The following is a 24,229-nucleotide window of genomic DNA, read 5'->3' as shown; positions in this document are numbered from 1 at the left end:
AAAGATTATCTAAGTGGGGGAAAAAATTAAATTGTAACATGCTCTAGATGTAATTCCCCCCCCAGGCGGATATTATGCATTGTCTGTGGTACTGTCCAAAAATTAATCAATTTTGGGGAAAAAAAATGATCTGTTGGTTAAATACAACGATGGAGTCAAGAATTATAATCCACCCAAGGGATATAATTTTTCTATATACAGTAGCAGATAGACAAGAACGTAATCTAATTAATACTATCATTATGATAGGACGTAACTTAACTCTAAAGAACTGGAAGAATAGAAAAGCCCCTACTCTCTGTTTATTAAGATAATACATGGCCAGATTATTTTCGAACAGTTTAATTTTATAACATCTCAAAATACGCAAATTGCAAAAAAAAAATTTAAATGGCTTAAAATGATTCTCTTCCAATAACGACTCAATATATGCTTACATTCTAATTACATAAATCTGATTTTTTTTTTTTCAGTCCCTAGCTCTCAGAGAAATGTTCCTGTCAGTATGGGCATTTGGTTAAATAAGGGGGGGGGGGGCGGAGGAGCAGGCGATGGCTGACCCAGAGGGAGGGGTGAAGAGGGAGAAAATAACTTCTTCCCCCCCCCCCTCTTCTTTTCCTTCTGAATGATACTTTGGTTTTTGTTATAGGTTAAAAATGAAAGTGCCAGCATTGTATTCTTCTTCTTTTTTTCACTTACAGTAGACTGTAGAAGAGATTATGTTAAAATAAACTATTTAATTACTTTTTTTACTTTTTGATGCCTAGCTGACTGTATTCACTGTAAGTTATTCCTTTTTTTGCCCTGCGCAGCTGTTCAATAACTATGTTGTATAATTGTATACATTGCTGGATTTAAATAAATATATATATTATTAAAAAAAATCTCCACTGTTCTCTCTAAGTATTGGGCTTTGGTTTACAAACAGGCACAAGATAAGGAAGCAACTCTGTGTACACAAAGTGATAACATAATGAGGTCTCATTTTACCTGCAATTGCTCATACATTTTATACTCTGCAGCTGGTATAACAAGTAATTGGAAATACATTAAGGGAAAAACAATTTTACTGTAAACTGTCCCCTTTAAGTCAAGGATGATACAACGTATGGTATAATAACGTTAACAGAAAGCTACCCACAGCCACAAACCAATAGTTATCCTGCTTAGAAATAGAAGCTTAAAGGGACATATACATTATGTAATGTGTTAGATTTAAAATGTCCTATCTTGGTACAAAACCAAGACCTAGGGGACGCTAAAAATATATATAATAGCAAATGGGATACAAAATGTCAATGTAACACAAATGAGACCCAACAAAGTCCTCTAAGGAATTTCGGAATCAGTGTTATAGATAAATGTGTCTTTAAGTGTTACATATAGATACAACATTAATAATACTTTAGTGTCCATAGATACTCTTCAAGGGGCAGCTCTGTTTCTCCACTTCCATGAAACGGGACAAGACACTAAGCAAAACAGAAAGGCGCCTCCTTGTGCGCATCTATACAGCTAATAATGGCAGCAAAAACTCACAACAATCACAGGGTACTCACTAACGTGTCAGCACTCCTTTGTCAGATCATTGTCTCCGGTCACTGACCACAGGATACTGGGTGCTTCTTCTCAATCAGTGTTGGAGTGTAAGCTGGTAGGAGGATCTCGACAGTTCAGCAATGCTTTTTACTATCCTATTGGGAGTTGAAGTTAGTAACCTTGTTACTCTGATGGTGATTGAGGAGAAGAACCCGGTATCCTGTGTCGTGTAGTCAGTGAGCAGAGACACTGATCTCTGAATCTGCATTACACAGAACAAAGGAGTGCTGACACGTTAGTAAGTTAAATAAAAGTTGGTAGGGAATGAAGATCTATATTGAACCTCACTGAATCAATTATAAATGATTAGGGAACAACGTTCCTGAATAGATTGTGAGGGGTGCTCAATGCCAATATTAAATATGTAAAAATAAGGAGAAAACAGTGGCACATACAGAGCACTCATAAGTAACCTATAAGAGAGGGAGGAAACCTCTCAGGTGACATAAAACATAACTTTTAATAATGAACAAATAAAAATAAAGTATGATCTATTGATTCCCTCCAGCCTCTTTGATATTGAGCCTATATTTGATCGCAATTGCGGCTGCAAGCCATTGTGACTGCCCTGGTTAACTGGCTCTCACAAGCGTACACTTTAGGTAGATTAATTGGTGTGAAGATTTCTCCTCTTAGTTAATTTTCTGTTGCTTGTCATCTGTTGATCAGGTGCTTATTGTTTTGGTCACTCCAGTATTCATAATTATGTGGCTACCGTATTGATTATTGGGGCTGTTGGGACTCATTACATTTGTGGTATTTTAATCTGTCTTATTGCGCACACACCACACTCTCTCTTATTTTAATTTTTTTTTATTTGTTCATTATTAAAAGTTATGTTTTTCTTTTACAAAGATATGACGAGTCCACGGATTTCATCCTTACTTGTGGGATATTAACCTCCTGCTAACAGGAAGTGGCAGAGAGCACCACATCAGAGCTGTATATATAGCCCCTCCCTTCCCCTCCACCCCCAGTCATTCTCCTTGCCTGTGTTATACTAGGAAGACATGGTAAAGTGAGGTGTTAGTTTTAGTTTCTTCAATCAAGATGTTTATTTTAAATAGTGCCGGTGAGTACTATTTTCCTCAGGGGGATATGAAAGAAGATTTCTGCCCTGAGGTTGATGATCTTAGCAGTTGTAACTAAGATCCACACTGGTTCCTACAAGACTTCTGAAGGTAACCATGAGACAACTTCATGGTGGAGACCGGTTTCATGCTACAAGCAGCATTAAGGTATGTGCAGCCTTTTTTATTCTGAGGAGACTTGATATATCAGAACTGGCTGGCATTTATTTCCCTGTATGGGAATGGGGTAAGCAGTATTCCTATGTTATATAAAGAGTATTACTGGAATCCCTAATTTTATTTAATTTTATTTAATGGTTGACTTATGGGCATTGTGTGACACTATGGGCATTCAAAAGAAAAACGATACATAACGTTTTTATTTCTGACATTTATATATTTGTTCACTGGTGCATTTGAGGGGTTGTATGGCATTAGCTGTTTTTACTTAGGTGGGAAACCACTTTCCATGCGGTTGTGTTTGGGCCTACTTCGGCATCGACCTTAAGGGGCGTGGCCTATTTTCGCGCGCTCAGATGCGCACTTCCGTCAGGCTAGGCAGCTGCAAGCAGTAACTCCGGTGGCTCCTGGACTGTGCAAGCTGGTCTGAAGTGTTGGAAAGTTATTTCGAAGTACCCTAGGGCAGGTAGGCGCCACAGCAGAGGGTATTTTTTTCTATAAATTGGCTAAATGTTGATATTAGTACTTTAGAGCCTTATTTCTGCCCTTGCTTCAGGGTGCAGTAATTTTTGGATAAACCAACGATCTTAGGTTAAATTAACATTATTTGATCATTTTGGAAAAATTGTTCACTTTTTCTTAAAGGCACAGTACACGTTTTTTCTAAAGTTTATTTTATGCAATAAATAAGTGTTTAAACGACTTTTGTGGTATTACTAGTCTGTTCAACATGTCTGACATTGAGGATTCTCATTGTTCTATGTGTTTAGAAGCTTTTGTGTAACCCCCTCTAACATTGTGTAACTCTTGTACTGAAAGGGCCTTACAATGTAAAAAGCATATTTTAAATAAAGAAAGTGTGCCTAAGGATGATTCTCAGTCTGAAGAGAATTCTCCCCAAGTGTCACAACCTTTAACCCCACACAAGCGACGCCAAGTACTTCTAGTGTGTCTAGTTCTTTTACTCTGCAGGAGATGGCTGCAGTTATGTCAACTACCCTCACAGAGGTATTGTCTAAATTACCAGTGTTGCAGGGTAAACGCAGTAGTTCAGGTATTAATGTAAATACTGAATCCTCTGATGCTTTATTAACTATTTCCGATGTTCCCTCACAGTGCTCTGAGTTGGGGATCAGGGAATTACTGTCAGAGGGTGAAATTTCTGATTCAGGGAATGTTTTACCTCAGACAGATTTGGATGCTATGTCATTTAAATTTAATCTTGAACACCTCCGCCTGTTACTTAGGGAGGTTTTAGCGACTCTGGATGATTGTGACCCTATTGTGATTCCTCCAGAGAAATTGTGTAAAATGGATAAATATTTGGAAGTACCTACTTACACTGATGAGAATTTCGGAAATTATTAGAAAGGAATGGGATAGACCATGTATACCGTTTTCTCCCCCTCCTAATTTTAAGAAAATGTTTCCCATATCAGATACCATTTGGTAGAGGGAGCTATATCTACCCTAGCTAAGCGTACTACTATACCCATTGAGGATAGTTGTGCTTTCAAAGACCCTATGGATAAGAAATTAGAGGGTCTACTATAGAAAGTATTTGTTAATCAGGGGTTTCTTTTACAACCTACGGCTTGCATTGTTCCAGTAACTACTGCAGCAGCTTTTTGGTTTGATGCTCTAGAAGAGTCTTTATAAGGTTGAGACTCCATTAGATGACATCTTAGATAGAGTTAAGGCTCTCAAGCTAGCTAATTCTTTTATTACTGATGCCGCTTTTCAAATGGCTAAATTAGCGGCAAAAAATGCAGGATTTGCTATTTTAGCACATAGAGCATTGTGGCTCAAATCTTGGTCTGCTGATGTGTCATCAAAACATAAGCTTTTAGCTATTCCCTTTAAAGGTAAGACCCTTTTCGGGCCAGAATTGAAGGAAATAATTTCTGATATTACAGGAGGTAAAGGCCATGCCCTACCTCAGGATAAGTCGGTTAAAATGAGGGGTAAACCGAATAATTTCTTTCATGTAATTAGCAAGAGTCCATGAGCTAGTGACGTATGGGATATACATTCCTACCAGGAGGGGCAAAGTTTCCCAAACCTCAAAATGCCTATAAATACACCCCTCACCACACCCACAAATCAGTTTTACAAACTTTGCCTCCTGTGGAGGTGGTGAAGTAAGTTTGTGCTAGATTCTTCGTTGATATGCGCTCCACAGCAGGTTGGAGCCGGTTTTCCTCTCAGCGTGCAGTGAATGTCAGAGGGATGTGAAGAGAGTATTGCCTATTTGAATTCAATGATCTCCTTCTACGGGGTCTATTTCATAAGTTCTCTGTTATCGGTCGTAGAGATTCATCTCTTACCTCCCTTTTCAGATCGACAATATACAGGTGGCCCTCGTTTTACAACGGTTCAATTTACACCGTTTCAGAATAACAACCTTTTTTTCCAGTCATGTGACTGCTATTGAAAAGCTTTGAGAAGCAGTGCATTTATTAAAATAGCCAGTAGGTGGAGCTGTCCGCTTGTGTTGCAGCAAAACCAAGCAAGCTGAAATTAATCAGTTGAACCAGACCTGAGCTATCGAGCAGATTTCAAAGGAACAAGATCTTCCTGTCTATAGATTGGAATGCATAGAAAGAATTTTTTGCAGAAAAATGCAAGTGAACTCTGTGTTGTGTGATTATTTTATTAGGTTTATAATGCTGTTTAGCAAATGTTTTTGTTCATTTAACTTAGTTTAATTATATATTCTGTGTTGTGTGATTATTTTATTAGGTTTATAATGCTGTCTAGCATTTAAAGTCTTCATTTCAAAGCTTTTAAAATAATGTATTAGGTGTTACTTATGACAATTTTGAGAGGGGCCTGGAACCTATCTCCCTCACTTCCCATTGACTTACATTATAAACTGGGTTTCAATTTACAACGGTTTCGATTTACAACCATTCTTTCTGGAACCTAACCCCGGCGTAAACTGAGGGCTACCTGTACCCTTATATATACCATTACCTCTACTGATTCTCGTTTCAGTACTGTTTTGGCTTTCTACTACATGTAGATGAGTGTCCTGGGGTAAGTAAGTCTTATTTTCTGTGACACTCTAAGCTATGGTTGGGCACTTTTATATAAAGTATTAAATATATGTGTTTAAACATTTATTTGCCTTGATTCAGGATGTTCAACGTTCCTTATTTCAGACAGTCAGTTTCATATTTGGGATAATGCATATGAATAAATCATTTTTTTCTTACCTTAAAATTTGACTTTTTTCCTGTGGGCTGTTGGGCTCGCGGGGGCTGAAAATGCTTCATTTTATTGCGTCATTCTTGGCGCAAATTTTTTTTTGTCATTTCCGGCGTCATTTTTTTGACGTTTTTGCGCAAAAAAAATGTCGGCGTTACCGGATGTGGCGCCATTTTTGGCGCCAAAAGCATTTAGGCGCCAAATAATGTGGGCGGCTTTTTTGGCGCTAAAAAATTTGAGCGTCATTGTTGTCTCCACAATATTTAAGTCTCATTATTTATTGCTTCTGGTTGCTAGAAGCTTGTTCATTGTCATTTTTTTCCCATTCCTGAAACTGTCATTTAAGGAATTTGATCATTTTTGCTTTATATGTTGTTTTTTCTATTACATATTGCAAGATGTCTCAGATTGTCCCTGAATCAGAAGCCACTTCTGGAAAAACGCTTAACTGAGTTTCAGTTCTACCAAAGCTAAGTTCATTTATTTTAAATGTTATAAATGTTATAAATGTTTATCTTTAGCTATGGTTTGTAATAAGTTATTATGATATACTTTTACATGCAGAATCCATTAGTGTTTATGCTTTATATATTTCCATTCTTACATTTTATGTACAAGAAATATTTAGAAGATTTATAAGAAATATTTTCTGATTCTATTTTAAAGGCTTTGTCTGACTTTGTGCCTTCTAATAAAATTTTTAGGACTTTTTCACTTCTTTTTTAATTATTGAAGTTTCAAATGACCAACAACATACTGTTTTATCCTTCTCTGATGATGTTTTTTCTCTTTCAGAAATTTTCTTCATCAGATATTGACACTAACAAATCTACTTTTTTATTATTTTTCTATTATTAAAGTACATTTGTTCTTTGTTGAAGAGGTGTTGATTATTTTGGATATTAAGGTAACTAGTTATTTAAGACTAGCTGACACTATGTCTGCCTATTTATTTCTTCTGTGTTTTCAGAGGTTTCCTTTCCAATTCCCCATTCTAGGGAATGGAATAGGCTGAGGATTTTCTTTTATTCCTTTTTTAAAGGTTTTAAACTATATTCTTTGCCAGCAGTTAAATTCAATTTGGAAGGTTCTCCAATTTATTGGGGCTATCTCTACTTCTACTAATTATGCTATTGTTTCTATAGCAAAATAGTATTTATTTTCCTTTATATAGTTGTATCTTATTTATGGAAAATTATTTAGTTTCAGGTACTTTTCTTGGTCCTGTGATTTATTTGGATATTGCAATTGCTTCATTTTTTCTGTTTACTTTAGGATCAAGTATCAGATTATGATTTATTTTAGCATTGTTAAAGGACAACATTTACTAGACTAGGTGCTGTTGCATTTGTCTTGTTGTTTTGCATTTATTGATTATGCAAGTCCACTGTATTGACTGGTCCTTTAAACTGGACTATCATGCTAATAATTTAATTTGTGTCTTCATTTTATTGAATATTTTCGCAAATGAGGGTTAGTCTATGTCTTTAGCTAGAAGAATTTTGTTCTAAGATAATCAATTATATGTTTTATAATTGGATTCAATTCTTAACTGTTACTCTGGGCTTCAAGATTGAGTTCTAAGACTAAAACTTTAAGCTTATACTAGTTTAGTTGTTCTTATTAAGGAACGAATTCCTGAGTTCTTTCCCAAGTAACATGTTTGTAATTGGGGTTCGAAATCAGCTCCCTAATATTGCGATGTACGTGCCGTATTGGCTGGTAAGGGGCAGGTTAAGACTTCTTTGAAATTTATTTGGTTCTATTTTGTCCAAATTTCTTTGATTTTATTCCAGTAAGGCTAACACTTTCTTTAAGTGTGTTTCTGTCCTATATATTTTGGGTACTGTTGAAGCATGGCTAGGCACCCATGGGGTTCAAGCGCTGCTCAGACCTGGAATCTTCTGGGGTATTTCTTCCAGTTCCTTTTTTAGGAACCGGGTTTGGAGTTTTATTCAAACTATTTTGCCTTTTTATGGTCATTGATAGCATTATTTGTTTTCATTAGATACAATAAATGCATATTTTCATTTTTCTGTTTTCATTCAGATTATTTTCTGAGGATGCGGAATCTCATATGATTCACTTGCTCTTCAGGACATAGTTAGAGGATCTTTTTTTCCTCACACAAGGGTCACCTTTTTTAGGTTTCCAGAAAGTTTTTGTCACTGTCTTTGTCTCTATCAGACAAGGGATAATTCTATTGGTTTCCGTCTGTCGGTACCTTTAGTCTCTATTATTTCCTTCAGTTGCTATATATGCATAGAAGTTTTAGGTCTTATGGCCTCGGCATTGGATTCAATTCCCTTTGCTCATTTTCACTAGAAAGAACCTTTCCAGTCTTTTATGAGTGTTGTTTCTTCTAGAATATGGTTGGAGGATCAATTTACCAAAAAGTTCGTTGATTCCTCAGACAAGGGTAACCTTTTTTAGGTTTCCTGATAGATTCAGTGTCCTTTACTCTGTCTCTGACGGACAAGAGACGTCTGAAATTGGTTTCAGCTTGTCGAAACCTTCAGTCTCAATCTTTCCTTTCGTTAGCCTTATGCATGGAAATTCTAGGTCTTATGACTGCTGCATTGGACGCGGTTCCCTTTGCTCGTTTTCACATGCGACCTCTTCAGCTCTGTATGCTGAACCAGTGGTGCAGGGATTATACAAAGATATCTCAATTAATATCTTTAAAACCGATTGTTCGACACTTTCTGACGTGGTGGACAGACCACCATCGTTTAATTCAGGGGGCTTCTTTTGTTCTTCCAACCTGGACTGAGATTTCAACAGATGCAAGTCTGACAGGTTGGGGAGCTGTTTGGGGGTCTCTGACAGCACAAGGGGTTTGGGAATCTCAGGAGGTGAGATTACCAATCAATATTTTGGAACTCCGTGCAATTTTCAGAGCTCTTCAGTCATGGCCTCTTCTAAAGAGAGAGTCGTTCATTTGTTTTCAGACGGACAATGTCACAACTGTGGCATATGTCAATCATCAAGGAGGGACTCACAGTCCTCTGGCTATGAAAGAAGTATCTCGAATTCTGGTTTGGGCGGAATCCAGCTCCTGTCTAATTTCTGCGGTTCATATCCCAGGTATAGACAATTGGGAAGCTGATTATCTCAGTCACCAAACGTTACATCCGGGCGAATGGTCTCTTCACCCAGAGGTATTTCTTCAGATTGTTCAAATGTGGGGACTTCCAGAAATAGATCTGATGGCTTCTCATCTAAACAAGAAGCTTCCCAGGTATCTGTCCAGATCCAGGGATCCTCAGGCGGAGGCAGTGGATGCATTGTCACTTCCTTGGAAGTATCATCCTGCCTATATCTTTCCACCTCTAGTTCTTCTTCCAAGAGTTATTTCCAAGATTCTAAGGGGTGCTCGTCTGTTCTGCTGGTGGCTCCAGCATGGCCTCACAGGTTTTGGTATGCGGATCTTGTCCGGATGGCCACTTGCCAACCGTGGACTCTTCCATTAAGACCAGACCTTCTATCGCAAGGTCCTTTTTTCCATCAGGATCTCAAATCCTTAAATTTGAAGGTATAGAGATTGAACGCTTGATTCTCAGTCATAGAGGTTTCTCTGACTCTCTGATTAATACTATGTTACAGGCTCATAAATCTGTATCTAGGAAGATATATTTTCGAGTCTGGAAGGTTTACATTTCTTGGTGTTTTTCTCATCATTTTTCTTGGCATTCTTTTAGAATTCCTAGAATTTTACAGTTTCTTCAGGATGGTTTGGATAAAGGTTTGTCTGCAAGTTCCTTGAAGGACAAATCTCTGCTCTTTCTGTTCTTTTTCACAGAAAGATTACTAGTCTTCCTGTTATTCATTGTTTTGTACAAGCTTTGACTTAAAACCTGTTATTAAGTCAATTTCTCCTCCTTGGAGTTTGAATTTGGTTCTGGGGGCTCTTCAAGCTCCTCTGTTTGAACCTATGCATTCGCTGGACATTAAATTACTTTCTTGGAAAGTTTTGTTTCTTTGGCCATCTCTTCTGCTAGAAGAGTTTCTGAATTATCTGCTCTTTCTTGTGAGTCTCCTTTTCTGATTTTTCATCAGGATAAGGCGGTGTTGCGAACTTCTTTTATATTCTTACCTAAGGTTGTGAATTCTAACAACATTAGTAGAGAAATTGTGTTTCCTTCATTGTGTCCTAATCCTAAGAATTCTAAGGAGAGATCATTGCATTCTTTGGATGTAGTTAGAGCTTTGAAATATTATGTTGAAGCTACTAAGAATTTCCGAAAGACTTCTAGTCGATTTGTTATCTTTTCCGGTTCTAGGAAAGGTCAGAAGGCCTTTGCCATTTCTTTGGCATCTAGGTTGAAATCTTTAATTCATCATGCTTATGTCGAGTCGGGTCAAACTCTGCCTCTAAGGATTACAGCTCATTCTACTAGGTCAGTTTCTACTTCCTGGGCGTTTAGGAATGAAGCTTCGGTTGATCAGATTTGCAAAGCAGCAACTTGGTCTTCTTTGCATACTTTTACTAAATTCTACCATTTTGATGTGTTTTCTTCTTCTGAAGCAATTTTTGGTAGAAAAGTTCTTCAGGCAGCTGTTTCAGTTTGATTCTTCTGCTTATAATTTCAGTTTTTTTTCATTATAAGATTTAAACTTCATTTTGGGTGTGGATTATTTTCAGTGGAATTGGCTGTCTTTATTTTATCCCTCCCTCTCTAGTGACTCTTGCGTGGAAGATCCACATCTTGGGTATTCATTATCCCATACGTCACTAGCTCATGGACTCTTGCTAATTACATGAAAGAAAACATAATTTATGTAAGAACTTACCTGATAAATTAATTTCTTTCATATTAGCAAGAGTCCATGAGGCCCACCCTTTTTGTGGTGGTTATGATTTTTTTGTATAAAGCACAATTATTCCAATTCCTTATTTTTTATGCTTTCGCACTTTTGTCTTATCACCCCACTTCTTGGCTATGCGTTAAACTGATTTGTGGGTGTGGTGAGGGGTGTATTTATAGGCATTTTGAGGTTTGGGAAACTTTGCCCCTCCTGGTAGGAATGTATATCCCATACGTCACTAGCTCATGGACTCTTGCTAATATGAAAGAAATGAATTTATCAGGTAAGTTCTTACATAAATTATGTTTTTCGTTCCTTTCGGAACTTTAAAGGAGGACCCCCCGCTTACTTCTTCCTCAAAGCAGGAAGGGAATTTTACCCAATCTAAGTCAGTCTGGAGACCTAATCAGAACTGGAATAAGGGTAAACAATCCAAAAAGCCCGCTGCTGCTCCTAAGACAGCATGAAGGGGCGGCCCCCGATCCGGGACTGGATCTAGTAGGGGGCAGACTCTTTCTTTGCTCAAGCTTGGGCAAGAGATGTTCAGGATCCCTGGGCACTAGAAATAGTGACCCACGGTTATCAATTGGAGTTCAAGGACTTTCTCCCAAGAGGGAGATTTCATCTTTCAAAGTTATCTGCAAACCAGATAAAAAGAGAGGCGTTCTTACGCTGTGTAAAAGACCTTTCTACTATTTGAGTAATTTGTCCAGTTCCAAAATTGGGACAGGGGTTTTACTCAAACCTATTTGTGGTTCCCAAAAAAGAGGGAACGTTCAGACCCATCTTAGATCTCAAGTGTCTAAACAAATTTCTAAGAGTTCCATCATTCAAGATGGAGACAATTCGAACAATTTTACCAATGATCCAGGAGGGTCAATATATGACTACCGTGGATTTAAAGGATGCTTACCTTCATATTCCAATCCACAAGGATCATCACCGGTTTCTAAGGTTTGCCTTCTTGGGCAAACATTATTAGTTCGTGGCTCTTCCTTTCGGGTTGGCCACAGCACCCAGAATCTTCACAAAGGTTCTAGGGTCTCTTTTGGCGGTTCTCAGACCGCGAGGAATAGCGGTGGCACCTTATCTGGACGATATTCTGATTCAGGCGTCAACATATCATCTCACAAAATCTCACACGGACACAGTGTTGTCTTTTCTGAGAACTCACGGCTGGAAGGTGAACATAGAGAAGAGTTCACTTGTCCCACAGACAAGGGTTCCTTTCTTGGGAACTCTGATAGACTCGGTAGCCATGAAAATATTTCAGACGGATGTCAGAAAATCAAAGATTCTAAATACTTGTCGAGCACTTCAGTCCATTCCTCGGCCATCAGTGGCTCAGTGTATGGAGGTAATTGGATTAATAGTAGTGGCAATGGACATCGTTCCGTTTGCTCGCTTTCATCTCAGACCACTGCAACTGTGCATGCTCGGACAGTGGAATGGGGATTATGCGTATTTATCTCCTCAGATAAATCTGGATCAAGAGACCAGAAACTCTCTTCTTTGGTGGTTGTCGCCGGATCATCTGTCCCAAGGGACTCGTTTCCGCAGACCCTCGTGGGTGATAGTGACAACAGATGCCAGCCTTCTGGGCTGGGGTGCAGTTTGGAACTCCCTGAAGGCTCAGGGTGTTTGGACTCAAGTGGAGTGTCTACTTCCAATCAATATTTTGGAACTGAGAGCAATATTCAATGCGCTTCAGGCGTGGCCTCAGTTGGCTTTGGCCAAATTCATCAGATTCCAGACGGACAACATCACGACTGTGGCATATATCAATCATCAGGGGGAACAACGAGTTCCTTAGCGATGATAGAGGTATCCAAGATAATCAGTTGGGCAGAGGCCCACTCTTGTCGTCTGTCAGTGATCTATATCCCAGGAGTAGAGAACTGGGATGCAGATTTTCTAAGTCGACAGACTTTTCATCCGGGGGAGTGGGAACTTCACCCGGAGGTATTTGCCTCATTGATTCTCAGATGGGGCAGACCGGAATTGGATTTGATGGCATCTCAACAAAATGTCAAGCTTCCAAGATATGGATCCCGGTCAAGGGATCCGCAAGCCGAACTGATAGATGCCTTGGCAGTGCCTTGGTCGTTCAACCTAGCTTATGTGTTTCCACCGTTTCCTCTCCTCCCACGCGTGATTTCTCGAATCAAACAGGAGAGAGCTTCAGTGATCCTGATAGCGCCTGCGTGGCCACGCAGGACTTGGTATGCGGATCTAGTGGACATGTCCTTTCTGCCACTGTGGAAACTTCCATTGAGACAGGACCTTCTCATTCAAGGTCCTTTCCGACATCCAAATCTAATTTCTCTGCAGCTGACTGCATGGAGATTGAACGCTTGATTTTATCGAAGCGAGGATTCTCTGATTCGGTCATCAATACTTTGATACAGGCTAGAAAGCCTGTCACTAGAAAAATCTATCATAAGATATGGCGTAAATATCTTCATTGGTGTAAATCCAAGAGTTACTCATGGAGTAAAGTTAGGATTCCGTCTTTTCTCCAAGAAGGATTGGAGAAAGGGTTATCAGCAAGTTCCTTAAAGGGACAAATTTCAGCTTTGTCAATTCTGTTTCACAAACATTTGGCAAATGTACCAGATGTTCAGTCTTTTTGTCAGGCTCTATCTAGAATTAAGCCTGTATTTAGACCCATTACTCCTCCCTGGAGTTTGAATTTAGTTCTTCAAGTTCTTCTGGGGTCCGTTTGAACCCATGCATTCCATGGATATCAAATTGTTATCCTGGAAAGTTCTGTTTTTAGTTGCTATTTCTTCTGCTCAAAGAGTTTCTGAACTTTTAGCGCTACAGTGTGACTCCCCTTATCTCATTTTTCATTCTGATAAGGTGGTATTATGTACCAAACCTGGTTTCCTTCCTAAGGTTGTTTTAATTAAGAATATTAATCAGGAAATTGTTGTTCCTTCCTTATTTCCTAACCCTTCTTCTAAGAAGGAGCGTATGTTGCATAATTTGGATGTGGTCCGTGCCTTAAAGTTTTACTTACAGGCAACTAAGGATTTCCGTCAATCTTCTTCATTATTCATTGTTTATTCTGGAAAGCATATGGGTCAGAAAGCTACGGCTACCTCTCTTTCTTTTTGGCTGAGAAGTATCATCCGTCTGGTATATGAGACTGCTGGACAGCAGCCTCCTGAAAGAATTACGGCTCATTCTACTAGGGCTGTGGCTTCCTCATGGGCTTTTAAAAACTATGCTTCTGTTGAACAGATTTGTAAGGCTGCGACTTGGTCGTCCCTTCACACTTTTTCCAAATTTTACAAATTTGATACTTTTCGCTTCTTCTGAGGCTATTTTTGGGAGAAAGGTTCTTCAAGCAGTGGTGCCTTCCGTTTAGGTTCCTGTCTTGTCCCTCCCTTTCATCCATGTCCTATTGCTTTGGTATTGGTTTCCCACAAGTAAGGATGAAATCCGTGGACTCGTCATATCTTTGTAAAAGAAAAGTATATTTATGCTTACCTGATAAATTAATTTCTTTTATGATATGACGAGTCCACGGCCCACCCTGTTCTTTTTAAGAAAGTTTTTCTTTATATTTTTTGTAAACTTCAGTCACCTCTGCGCCTTTTTAGCCTTTCCTTTTCTCTTCCTATACCTTCGGCCGAATGACTGAGGGTGAAGTGGAAGGTAGGGGCTATATATACAGCTCTGCTGTGGTGCTCTTTGCCACTTCCTGTTAGCTGGAGGTTAATATCCCACAAGTAAGGATGAAATCCGTGGACTCGTCATATCGTAAAAGAAATTAATTTATCAGGTAAGCATACATTTACTTTTTGTCAACTGAGGTTTCCTCCCTCTCTTATAGATTACTTATGAGTGGTCTGTATGTGCCGCTGTTCTCTCCTTATTTTTTCACGTTAGTGAGTACCCTGCGATTGTTGTGAGTTTTTCCTGCCGTTATTAGCTGTATTGATGCGCACAAGGAGGCGCCTTCCTGTTTTGTATAGGTAAAATATTTTCTTACTACACTTTGCATATAACTGTTTAATCCCAGCAAACAGGATAAACAGTTTAAAGGGACAGTCTAGTCCAAATTAAACTTTCATGATTCAGATAGAGAATGCAATTTTAAACAATTTTACAATTTACTTTTATCACCAATTTTGCTTTGTTCCCTTGGTGGTATTAGTTGAAAGCTAAACCTAGGAGGTTCATATGCTAATTTCTAAGCCCTTGAAGTTTGCCTCTTAGCTCAGGGCAGTTTGACAGTTTTTCACCACTAGAGGGTGTTAGTTCATGTGTGTCATATAGCTAACACTGTGCTCACGCACGTGGAGCTCCAGTGAGCCAGCTCTGATTGGATGTCTGTCAAAAGAACTGAAATAAGGGGGCAGTGATCAGGGGGCTGTCAGAAGAGGCTTAGATACAAGGTAATCACAGAGGTAATACGTGTATTTATATAACTGTGTTGGTTATGCAAAACTAGGGAATGGGTAATAAAGGGATTAGCTATCTTTTTAAACAATAAAAATTCTGTTGTAGACTGTCCCTTTAATGTTCTCTCCAGGGCACCAATGCACTCCTGGGCGCTAGCTAAACATGCTGGTGAGCCAATGACAGAGGCATATGTATGTAGCAACCAATAGCTCCCTGTATTTACGTATGTAGTAAATTGAAAAGTCTCTCAAAATAATTTGCTATGTAAATCATGAAAGTTTAATTTTATACCCCTTTAACACACAAAAAACATACCATTTGTTTAAAATAAATAGTGCAATAGATTATAAACATGTTCCTTTTAATTACAAAGCTTTTATTGACTATATTTCTGAGTTTTTGCTAACTTTGTTTTTACAAATATACAAGAGGATGAAGAATCCCTCGTTATCCTATTTCATAATTTCGTTCACTGTTTCAGTGCTTTTCTAACATGTTTTTTCTCTCTTGTGTTTAGGTAAAACAAGTGGCACAGAAAGAAGTGCGGTATGAACCATTTGCCTTTCCAGATGGTAAGAACAGCAATAATAGTATTTTATTTATTGGTTACTTGCATACAAACGTCATCCTATTAGTTATTTGTCACTGACAGCAATGTATGTGCTGTAGCATCCTCTAAATATGTTCCTTTAATAAATATTTTACTAGCTACTAAATAAAAACAAGAACACAAACTAAATAAAAAAGGAGAATGTTAAATATTAAATGAGAAATAGAAAGCTATTTCATTTGGAACACCCATGTGGTGAGCCAATGACAAGAAGTGTGTAGCCACTTATTACCAGCTAGCTCCCAGTAGTGCACGTCGGCTCCTGACCCTACCTAGGTATAGGTTTCAATAAAACATACCACGTGTTCAAACTACATATGATAATAGAAATACATAAAACATACCAAGTGTTCAAGCTACATATGATAATAGAAATACATAAAACATTCCACGTGTTCAAACTACATATGATAATAGAAATACATAAAACATTCCACGTGTTCAAACTACATATGATAATAGAAATACATTGAAAAGTCTCTTAAAATGACATGTTCTATCTGAATCATGACAGTTTATTTTTTTGTCTTGTCCCTTTCATTTACAATATGAGGTTTAACCTAGACATATGCACAGAGAAAAATAAATCTGTTCTGATTTTCACTTTGTTTTGGTGCATTTCAAATCTGTTCTTACCATCCCCCCAGAAACTTGTTTAATCAAATTTGCTTCATTCTCTTAGTATCATTTTATTGAAGGAGCAATGCACTACTGGGAGTTAGTTGAACACATTGTTGGTTGCACAGATATTCCCCTCTTGCCATTAGTTCAACCCAGTTTCCAGATTGCTCTCAGTAGTGCATTTTCAACAAAGGATACCAAGAGAACAAAGCAAATTAAATAATAGAAGTAAGCTGTAAACAATTTATGTCTGAGTTTTTTTTTGTTTTTTTTATTTTGACTTTACTTACTGTCCCTTTTTAAATACATTTTTAAATAACTGTTATTGTGCATTCTCGGTATCTGCTTTTTATTATTTTTAAATGTCCTTTTCTCTTGTAAGGTGTATCCAGTCCACGGATTCATCCATTACTTGTGGGATATTCTCCTTCCCAACAGGAAGTTGCAAGAGGATCACCCACAGCAGAGCTGCTATATAGCTCCTCCCCTAACTGCCATATCCAGTCATTCTCTTGCAACTCTCAACAAGCATGGAGGTAGTAAGAGGAAAGTGGTGAAATGTAGCTGTTATCTTGCTTCAATCAAAAGTTTGTTATTTTTAAATGGTACCGGAGTTGTACTATTTTGTCCCAGGCAGAAAAATAGAAGAATCTGCCTGTGATTTTTATGATCTTAGCAGGTTGTAACTAAGATCCATTGCTGTTCTCACACATGACTGAAGAGAGAGGTAACTTCAGCGGGGGAATGGCGTGCAGGTTATCCTGCTATGAGGTATGTGCAGTTAAGATTTTTTCTAGAAGATGTGAATGCTAGAAAATGCTGCTGATACCAAAATTATGTAAGGTAAGCCTGAATACAGTGATTTAATAGCGACTGGTATCATGCTTACTTTCTGAGGTAATACTCTTTTATATTTACAATATAAAACGTTTGCTGGCATGTTTAAACGTTTTTATATATACTTTGGTGATAAAACTTTATTGGGGCCTAGTTTTTTCCCCATGGCTGGCTTAAATTTGCCTAGAAACAGTTTCCTGAGGCTTTCCACTGTGTTACTATGAGTGGGAGGGGCCTAATTTAGCGCTTTTTTGCGCAGTAACTTTTACAGACTGAGACATCCAGCTTCCTCCAGGAGTCCCCTGAATGCTATAGGACATCTCTAAAGGGCTCTTAGGCTTTCCAAAATCGTTTGTTGGGGAAGGTAGGCCCACAGCAAGGCTGTGGCAGTTTGGTGTGACTGTTAAAAAACGTCTATATCGTTTTTTTGATTAGTTTTTTGAACTAAGGGGTTAATCAACCATTTGCAAGTGGGTGCAATGCTCTGTTAGCTTATTATACACACTGTAAAAATTTCGTTTGATTTACTGCCTTTTTTCACTGTTTTTCAAATTCTGACAAAATTTGTTTCTCTTAAAGGCACAGTACCGTTTCTTATATTTGCTTGTTAACTTGATTTAAAGTGTTTTCCAAGCTTGCTAGTCTCATTGCTAGTCTGTACAAACATGTCTGACATAGAGGAAACTCCTTGTTCATTATGTTTAAAAGCCATGGTGGAACCCCCTCTTAGAATGTGTACCAAATGTACTGATTTCACTTTAAGCAATAAAGATCATATTATGTCTTTAAAAAATGTATCACCAGAGGAATCTGACGAGGGGGGAAGTTATGCCGACTAACTCTCCCCACGTGTCAGATCCTTTGACTCCCGCTCAAGGGACTCAAGCTCAAATGGCGCCAAGTACATCTAGGGCGCCCATAGCGTTTACTTTACAAGACATGGCGGCAGTCATGGATAATACACTGTCAGCGGTATTAGCCAGACTACCTGAATTTAGAGGAAAGCGAGATAGCTCTGGAGTTGGACAAAATACAGAGCATACTGACGCTTTAAGAGCTATGTCTGATACTGCCTCACAATATGTAGAAGCTGAAGAAGGAGAGCTTCTTTCTGTGGGTGATGTTTCTGACTCGGGGAAGATGATGCAACCTGATTCTGATATCTCTACATTTTAATTTAAGCTTGAACACCTCCGCGTGTTACTCAGGGAGGTTTTAGCTGCTCTGAATGACTGTGATACAATTGCAGTTCCAGAGAAATTGTGTAGACTGGATAAATACTATGCAGTGCCGGTGTGCACTGATGTTTTTCCAATACCTAAAAGGTTTACAGAAATTATTACTAAGGAATGGGATAGACCAGGTGTGCTGTTCTCTCCCCCTCCTATTTTTAGAAAAATGTTTCCAATAGACGCCACCACACGGGACTTATGGCAGACACTTCCTAAGGTGGAGGGAGCAGTTTCTACTCTAGCAAAGCGTACTACTATCCCTGTCGAGAACAGTTGTGCTTTCTTAGATCCAATGGATAAAAAGTTAGAGGGTTACCTTAAGAAAATGTTTATTCAACAAGGTTTTATCCTACAGCCCCTTGCATGCATTGCTCCTGTCACTGCTGCTGCGGCGTTCTGGTTTGAGTCTCTGGAAGAGGCTTTACAGGTAGCGACTCCATTGGATGACATACTTGACAAGCTTAGAGCACTTAAGCTAGCCAATTCTTTTGTTTCTGATGCCATTGTTCATTTGACTAAACTAACGGCTAAGAATTCTGGTTTTGCTATCCAGGCGCGCAGAGCGCTATGGCTTAAATCATGGACAGCTGACGTTACTTCAAAGTCTAAGCTGCTTAACATTCCTTTCAAGGGGCAGACCCTATTCGGGCCTGGTTTGAAGGAGATTATTGCTGATATCACTGGAGGAAAAGGTCATGCCCTTCCTCAGGATAGGTCCAAATCAAGGGCCAAACAGTCTAATTTTCGTGCTTTTCGAAACTTCAAGGCAAGTGCGGCATCAACTTCCTCTAATAATAAACAAGAGGGAACTTTTGCTCAGTCCAAGACGGTCTGGAGACCTAACCAGACCTGGAACAAAGGTAAGCAGGCCAAAAAGCCTGCTGCTGCCTCTAAGACAGCATGAAGGAACGGCCCCCTATCCGGTAACGGATCTAGTAGGGGGCAGAATTTCGCTCTTCGCCCAGGCATGGGCAAGAGATGTCCAGGATCCCTGGGCGTTGGAAATTATATCCCAGGGATATCTTCTGGACTTCAAGGCTTCCCCCCCCCAAAAGGGAGATTTCACCTTTCACAATTATCTAAAGAGAGAGGCATTCTTACACTGTGTACAAGACCTCCTAGTTATGGGAGTGATCCATCCAGTTCCAAAGGAGGAACAGGGACAGGGATTTTACTAAAATCTGTTTGTGGTTCCCAAAAAAGAGGGAACCTTCAGACCAATTTTGGATCCAAAGATATTAAACAAATTCCTCAGAGTTCCATCATTCAAGATGGAGACTATTCGTACCATCCTACCTATGATCCAGGAGGGTCAATACATGACTACAGTGGATTTAAAGGATGCTTCTCTTCACATTCCAATACACAAAGATCATCATCGGTTTCTCAGGTTTGCCTTCCTAGACAGGCATTACCAGTTTGTAGCTCTTCCCTTTGGGTTAGCTACAGCCCCAAGAATTTTTACGAAGGTTCTGGGGTCGCTTCTGGCGGTTCTAAGGCCACGGGGCATAGCAGTGGCCCCTTATTTAGACGACATCCTGATTCAGGCGTCAAACTTCCAAATTGCCAAGTCTCATACGGACATATTGTTGGCATTTCTGAGGTCGCATGGGTGGAAGGTGAACGAGGAAAAGAGTTCTCTAGTCCCCCTCACAAGAGTTTCCTTCCTAGGGACTCTGATAGATTCTGTAGAAATGAAAATTTACCGGAGTCCAGGTTATCAAAACTTCTAAATTCCTGCCGTGTTCTTTATTCCATTCCTCGCCCTTCGGTGGCTCAGTGCATGGAAGTTATCGGCTTAATGGTAGCGGCAATGGACATAGTGCCGTTTGCACGCCTACATCTCAGACCGCTGCAACTCTGCATGCTCAATCAGTGGAATGGGGATTACACAGATTTGTCCCCTCTACTAAATCTGGATCAAGAGACCAGGGATTCTCTTCTCTGGTGGCTATCTCGGGTCCATCTGTCCAAAGGTATGACCTTTCGGAGGCCAGATTGGACAAATGTAACAACAGATGCCAGCCTTCTAGGTTGAGGTGCAGTCTGGAACTCCCTGAAGGCTCAGGGATCGTGGACTCAGGAGGAGTCACTCCTTCCAATACATATTCTGGAACTGAGAGCGATATTCATTGCTCTTCAGGCTTGGCCTCAGTTAGCAACTCTGAGGTTCATCAGATTTCAGTCGGACAACATCACGACTGTGGCTTACATTAACCATCAAGGGGGAACAAGGAGTTCCCTAGCGATGTTAGAAGTCTCAAAGATAATTCGCTGGGCAGAGATTCACTCTTGCCACCTATCAGCTATCCATATCCCAGGTGTAGAGAACTGGGAGGCGGATTTTCTAAGTCGACAGACTTTTCATCCAGGGGAGTGGGAGCACAATTGATTCATCGTTGGGGCAAACCAGAACTGGATCTCATGGCGTCTCGCCAGAACGCCAAGCTTCCTTGTTACGGATCCAGGTCCAGGGACCACAAGGCAACGCTGATAGATGCTCTAGCAGCGCTTTGGTCCTTCAACCTGGCTTATGTGTTTCCACCGTTTCCTCTGCTCCCTCGTCTGATTGCCAAAATCAAGCAGGAGAGAGCATTGGTGATCTTGATAGCGCCTGCGTGGTCACGCAGGACTTGGTATGCAGATCTGGTGGACATTTCATCCTTTCCACCATGGACTCTGCCGCTGAGACAGGACCTTCTACTTCAAGGTTCTTTCAACCATCCAAATCTAATTTCTCTGAGGCTGACTGCCTGGAGATTGAACGCTTGATTTTATCAAAGCGTGGTTTCTCCGAGTCAGTCATTGATACCTTAATTCAGGCACGAAAGCCTGTCACCAGGAAAATCTATCATAAGATATGGTGTAAATATCTTTATTGGTGTGAATCCAAGGGCTACTCATGGAGTAAGGTCAGGATTCCCAGGATATTATCTTTTCTCCAAGAAGGATTGGAAAAAGGATTGTCAGCTAGTTCCTTAAGGGACAGATTTCTGCGCTGTCTATTCTTTTGCACAAGCGTCTGGCGCATGTTCCAGACGTTCAGGCATTTTGTCAGCCTCCTGAAAGGATTACAGCTCATTTTACTAGAGCTGTGGCTTCCACATGGGCCTTTAAAAATGAGGCTTCTGTTGAACAGATTTGCAAGGCGGCGACTTGGTCTTCGCTTCATACTTTTTCAAAATTCTACAAATTTGATACTTTTGCTTCTTCGGAGGCTATTTTTGGGAGAAAGGTTTTACAGGCAGTGGTACCTTCCATTTAAGTACCTGCCTTGTCCCTCCCTTCATCCGTGTACTTTAGCTTTGGTATTGGTATCCCACAAGTAATGGATGAATCCGTGGACTGGATACACCTTACAAGAGAAAACATAATTTATGCTTACCTGATAAATTTATTTCTCTTGTGGTGTATCCAGTCCACGGCCCGCCCTGTCATTTTAAGGCAGGTATTTTTTAATTTTAAACTACAGTCACCACTGCACCCTATGGTTTCTCCTTTCTCTGCTTGTTTTCGGTCGAATGACTGGATATGGCAGTTAGGGGAGGAGCTATATAGCAGCTCTGCTGTGGGTGATCCTCTTGCAACTTCCTGTTGGGAAGGAGAATATCCCACAAGTAATGGATGAATCCGTGGACTGGATACACCACAAGAGAAATAAATTTATCAGATAAGCATAAATTATGTTTTGATATATTTTCTTCTGCTTGTGTAGACAGCATGTTATGTAAGACTCATTTCTGTGTAAATGTAACAGAGGTGTTGTTGTTTTGTAGATGTCGGTTCTAATAATTGTGGTTACTATGAGCTGCAGGCAGTTCTCACCCATCAGGGAAGATCAAGTTCCTCAGGACACTATGTTTCCTGGGTCAAAAGAAAACATGGTAAATAGCCGTCTCTTGTGTGTGGTTTTGTTGTCTCTTAATTTTAGCAAAGAAATCAGCACCAGAAAGCAAATTCTATACGGTTTTTTATCCTTTATCAAGAACAACATTTTAGCGCTTTAGAAATGTAGCTGTGAAAGCTTTAAGTCACAAAGTGTTGCTATGTTAGTGGCTTTTAAATGTAATGTCCTCTTTACTCACTTTTTGTTATATTAAATATATTTTTTTCTTCTACAGATGAGTGGGTTAAGTTTGATGACGACAAAGTAAGCATTGTATCCCCAGAAGATATTCTGCGGTTGTCTGGAGGAGGAGACTGGCACATAGCATACGTTCTTCTCTATGGGCCTCGGAGAATCGAAGCTCAAGAGGAGGAGGCTGAACAATAATGACAATGACATTCTGCCATTTTAGTCATTTTGCCTAGGTGTGAAATAAATGTTCTTCATTTAGAATTTATTCTATTTGAATGTTTTTCCCGCCAATTTTGTTATATTTTTTTTCTTCTTTTAGCCAAGGAATTTTATTTTTTTCAGCAGCATTCACCATGTTAGATAAACAGAATATTACATTCTGTTTCCATATCCCAAATTGTTCTGGTCAGATTTGCTGCCACTGCCTATTTTTGAAGTATACTTTAACTTTCAAAGTCTTAATATCATTTTCTTTTGATTTTTAGATTTGGAACTTAAAGCAATACCTGTGGGTGGCAGGTGGGTGGTGCTATTTTTTATTTTTAGCCAGTACCTTGGGACAAAAAAAAGTAAATATTTATTGCACACCTACACCATTCGTTGTTATAAATGCATGGTTTATACCACGTTACCGTCCTTTGCCTTATCTGACAGCTCTGCCAGGAAGGAGGAGGGATACTTGTTACTTCATTGTGACAGTGCTTCTGCCCATAACTTATGACTTGGCCACAATCACGTGTCCAGCCTGACCTGCCAACTGTTGCTGGCATTTCATGACTTCCAAATAAAATTGTGATCAATCTAGTGCTCTGGTTACTTTATGACATTGTCTCTGTTATTTTTTTGCCTGATAAATGGGATATCAATATACAGAGACCTAATCAGCTGTAGTGAATTTTCTTTTTTTTTTTAACAGACTTGTCAGATGTCAATTTATTAATGTATGGAAAAACCAACAGTTGAGAAATATTGGAGCCAGACATGATCTTTAAAAAAAAAATTAAAAAAAAATTAAGGTTTATAAAATAACAAACAAAATTGTAACTGAGCTCAACTACAAAAAGGATCAGGTATATATTAAATGTTTGACTTGCATGATATGTACACTGGATGGTTGTTCCACATTTTCACTATTGTGCATTTCATCTGTTAAAGGGAATAGTAAACAAATGCATCGCTCGCAAACTCACAATATTTTTAAGCATGGTCCATCTTCACAGCAATATCTCCAGCATTTTATTTGCTGTTTACAAATGGAAATGTTAATGCTGAAATGGTCAAAAGAAAACCAATAATTATTTTCTGTTACAGTATTAAGATCTTTGAATATGTAATATGAATAAGTAGCATGAAATATGTTGGAAGTGAGATAAATTAGAGTTCCCTCACCCATCAGTAATAAAAACTTTATGAACACAGGTTCCATAGTTTGTACAACCAGGTGGCCTGACTAGACCTTTTCTAGGACAGAATATGTGGTTGGTTATTATTTGGATGACAATGTTTCCATCTTTTTAAAAAAAAAAAAAAAAAACTGAAAAGTTGTAGGATCCACTTTTGGAGCAAAATG

General features: G+C 39.1%; 1 protein-coding gene across 1 annotated transcript in view; it reads left to right on the top strand.

Moving 5' to 3' along the window:
• Positions 1-23,463, top strand: part of USP14 (ubiquitin specific peptidase 14) — a 92,173-nt gene extending 68,710 nt beyond the window's left edge. The window contains exons 14-16 of the mRNA XM_053714967.1: positions 15,799-15,853; positions 22,358-22,465; positions 22,703-23,463. Of these exons, the coding sequence (XP_053570942.1) occupies positions 15,799-15,853; positions 22,358-22,465; positions 22,703-22,854 (315 nt within the window). The 3' untranslated portion in view covers positions 22,855-23,463. The remainder of the gene's footprint in view (positions 1-15,798; positions 15,854-22,357; positions 22,466-22,702) is intronic.
• The last annotated feature ends 766 nt before the right edge of the window (positions 23,464-24,229 follow it).

This window comes from Bombina bombina, chromosome 5 (assembly GCF_027579735.1).
Source record: "Bombina bombina isolate aBomBom1 chromosome 5, aBomBom1.pri, whole genome shotgun sequence".
NCBI classification, from domain to species: domain Eukaryota; kingdom Metazoa; phylum Chordata; class Amphibia; order Anura; family Bombinatoridae; genus Bombina; species Bombina bombina.
This window is presented reverse-complemented; position numbering and strand designations above follow the sequence as displayed.